General features: G+C 29.5%; 1 protein-coding gene across 1 annotated transcript in view; it reads left to right on the top strand.

Moving 5' to 3' along the window:
- LOC107444843 (elongation factor-like GTPase 1) overlaps positions 1 to 3,555 on the top strand; it is a 38,893-nt gene that overhangs the window by 33,776 nt on the left and 1,562 nt on the right. The window contains exon 23 of the mRNA XM_071183747.1: positions 2,297 to 3,098. Within this exon, the coding sequence (XP_071039848.1) occupies positions 2,297 to 3,098 (802 nt within the window). The remainder of the gene's footprint in view (positions 1 to 2,296; positions 3,099 to 3,555) is intronic.

Below are 3,555 nucleotides of genomic sequence, written 5' to 3'. Positions count from 1 at the left end.
GTGGGGGGGGGGGGCTACAGACCTTTCATTAATATATTGGTTCTTTCATTAATATATTCTGCCCTTTGCCTAGAATGATACTCTGTGAGGAGAGATAAGCATTCTAAAAGAAAAGAATAGTGTGGACATGGGGAATACTGCACATGGAAGAGATAGTGCTTTTTTGGGGGCAGGGGCAGTTTTAAGGTACCTAAGTAGAAGACCCACACTAACCTTCAAAATTGACAGAGTTCAAGAAATTCAGTTCTACTGGTAACGCATCAGCTTATAGGAATAAAGTAAAATGCTAAGAAAAGAAGTATCAGAAAACATTTTTGAACTAGATTCCGTATCGAAAACTATTTCCTAAAATCTTGAAGAATTAAATAAATCTGTATAATATTTCAATGTGTAATAAGTAACTGTAAATTTATAGAAAGGTCAACATTTATTAAAATTCATAATTGTACTAAAAATTCAACAGATTTGTAAGAAACAGGGTTTAAAAAATCCCAGCCCACCTAGATTTTTCATCAAAAACCTGGGGTTTATTGGGGTTTTTGATGAAAACAAAGTTTTTTAAAAAAAAATTCTTTTTTAAAGTTTGGATTGTTACGCTATTATTTTTATTTCTTAAGGATAAGCAGATTGTTACGTAAAAATTTAAATCTACTCAACTAAAAAATCCTTGGATTTTAATAATTATTTTATTCAATCAACATTGCAACGTAATATACTGTTTTTAATCTTTGACAAATTTCTTTATATACTTTTTTTTTAATATTCAGGAAAAACAATTGCAAATTTCTGCACTTAATTTTATAATTCAATATCAATGAAATCATTAAAAATGGAATGCAGATTAGTTTCATACGTTAACTTTTAACAATCTGAATGGCGTTAACTTTTAACAATCCAAAAATATTTTTAAAGAAAACCTGACCCGGGTTTGCAAAAATTCTCTGGTACTTCTTTGGCAAGTATTGTTAATAAATACAATTATATCAGTGGTTACATTATAATAAAATTGTTTTTTAGTATTTTTTTATTTATTGGTTTATTTAGGAAGGTGAATAATTTGCACTGTCACTAGCAGTACATGTATATTTGATGATAAACAATCATACTATTTTTAAATTCCTTAATTTTTCAAAAAAGTACTTAATTTTTTCAAAAAAAGATCCTTAAAAGTGCTTAATTTTTGCTTAGTTGAAAGAGTGGGAGCCCTGGTAAACTAAATCAGCAATTTTTTATCGCTTAAGAGGTTTTTCATGTAAGACAGACATATATACGAAATATCTGAACATTGTGATGCACCTACTCTAAAATGGTTCAATGGAGTTTGACTAGGATGAGGTCCTGATTTCACAATCAGGACCTCATCCTGATTGTAACATCAACTTGGTAAGGAGTGCATGGTTCGTGCTGGAGGCTGGTATAGCTGTATGTGAATCAATATTTTAAGATGCGACAATTCAAACATAATTTTAATGATTAACTCTATTTAATGCATAAGTGCAGATGAAACGTAAAAAAGATAACTCATAAAATAAATATGATAATGGATGACAATGATGATAATAATTTATTGAAACAAACATTAGCAGCATAGTGTTAGCATTAGCAATAAGTAATGAAGTACTAATGACAGCTCTATTTAACTCTCACATAATTTACATAATGTTCATGCCAACATACCACAGCCCAAGTAATTCATTATTCTTTCATCTGTTTAAAAAACATATGCCAATTTATACATGACGTAAAAAGACGTGATATGACGTAGAATTAGATAATCTCGCTCTCTAGTGGCAGACCACACATTCACTAAAACAGATGCAAATAAAACCCAAAATGTAAACAAAACATTGGAATTTTGACTAGTAACATCTCTTGATTGGGGCAATCGGCAACGGAATACTACAACATTTAAATATTAGACCATGTTTGGAGTTAAAACTTGGCAATGCTTGATTACAAACTTCTCAGTTGAAACCAAAATATAACACCTTAATTCTCCTTGAAATAAAACAATAATTGTGCATTTATGAAGAAAGATCACAAATGAGATTGAAGTGTTCTCTTTGCTGATTAAATTTAGAAAAAAAATGCCGTTTTTCTTTCTCTAAGGAAATAAGTTATTTAAAAATAATGCAGATTATTTTACAAGGAAAAACCTCATTCGTTCCTTCTCTACTTCTGGTTAAGTTATTCAAATACATTTTATAATATTTTTCTAGTTTAAAGTATTTTTCATTTCTCATTTAATAAAATCGTTTTTAATTTTACATCAATGTTACTCAAATTTATTTTTTAGTCTCAAGATGAACCTTCTACTGAAGACTCAGAAAGTGCAGAATACATTTATCTAAAAACCTCAAATAAATTATCTTGTATTAAAATGTGTGCAAAACCTTTGCCACCTGCAGTTACAAAATGTTTAGAAGATAACTCTGTGTTACTTAAAATAATAGATCAAATTTACTCATGCCGTGGAGAAGAAGAAAGCATTTTAACACCAGAAACAATAAAGAGGATAAGTGAACTGAAAAATAAATTAAATGATTATTTTCTTGAAGCTGGAGAAGAATGGACCTTTGCTGTTGAACAAATTTGGTCCTTTGGACCCAGAAGATGTGGACCAAATATTCTTCTCAATCGTATTCCTTCTTACAAACGTCCTTCTGTTTGGACATCAAGCAAAACAGATTCTACTGAATCTTTGCATTTCAGTTATGATAGTACTTTTATCAGTGGTTTTCAACTTGCAACTCTTTGTGGACCCCTATGTGAAGAACCTATGATGGGTGTATGTTTCATAGTTGAAGACTGGACTTTTGAGAAAGATGTGTATTTAAATACTGTTGAAACTGCTGAAGAGGATATTTTAAATGTTTCTAAAGATGAAGATGCTTTAAGTAAACATTTAGAAGTATCTGAAACTGTTAGCATTGCTTCTAGTGGTCCTAGTAGTGCAAGTAGTACACCATTTGGACCCTTTACTGGACAAATAATGTCCACAGTTAAAGAGGCATGTAGAAGAGCTTTCCAAGCAAGACCTCAACGGTTGATGTCGGCTATGTATTGTTGCAATATACAAGTTACTACTGATACATTAGGTAAGTTCATTTTTTATTATTTTCATATTACTCATTATGGATTGATTAATTGATTTATTATTCTAAATTGATTGATGTTACTAAATATCAAAAATTAAATAAAGTTAATAACTACTCTCTAGCTTTAATCCCAGCAATTTTGAAATAATCCTATTGGATTGTGATATTTATATAAGAATGGTTTTAGAATTATTGTAACATTAAAAAAGTAAAATGTTTAAAACTTCCTGCTCTCATTTTGATGAATACAAATTTTTCATGGGTAAGGTAAGAAAGACAGCATTTTTAAAAGCTTCAAGCATGATCTTTCAAATTGTGTCAACAGTTTTGACATATAAAATTTTTCAAATCATTTGTTGCTCAAAGAAAGATTGTTATAATGGAGGTAGTATAGAAATGTTCATATTATTTTGTCACCCATCTGTATATATATATATATATATATATATATATCATA

Source organism: Parasteatoda tepidariorum, chromosome 7 (genome assembly GCF_043381705.1).
Source record: "Parasteatoda tepidariorum isolate YZ-2023 chromosome 7, CAS_Ptep_4.0, whole genome shotgun sequence".
NCBI lineage: Eukaryota > Metazoa > Arthropoda > Arachnida > Araneae > Theridiidae > Parasteatoda > Parasteatoda tepidariorum.
Note: the sequence above shows the minus strand (reverse complement) of the source record. Positions and strands in the feature narration are given on the sequence as shown.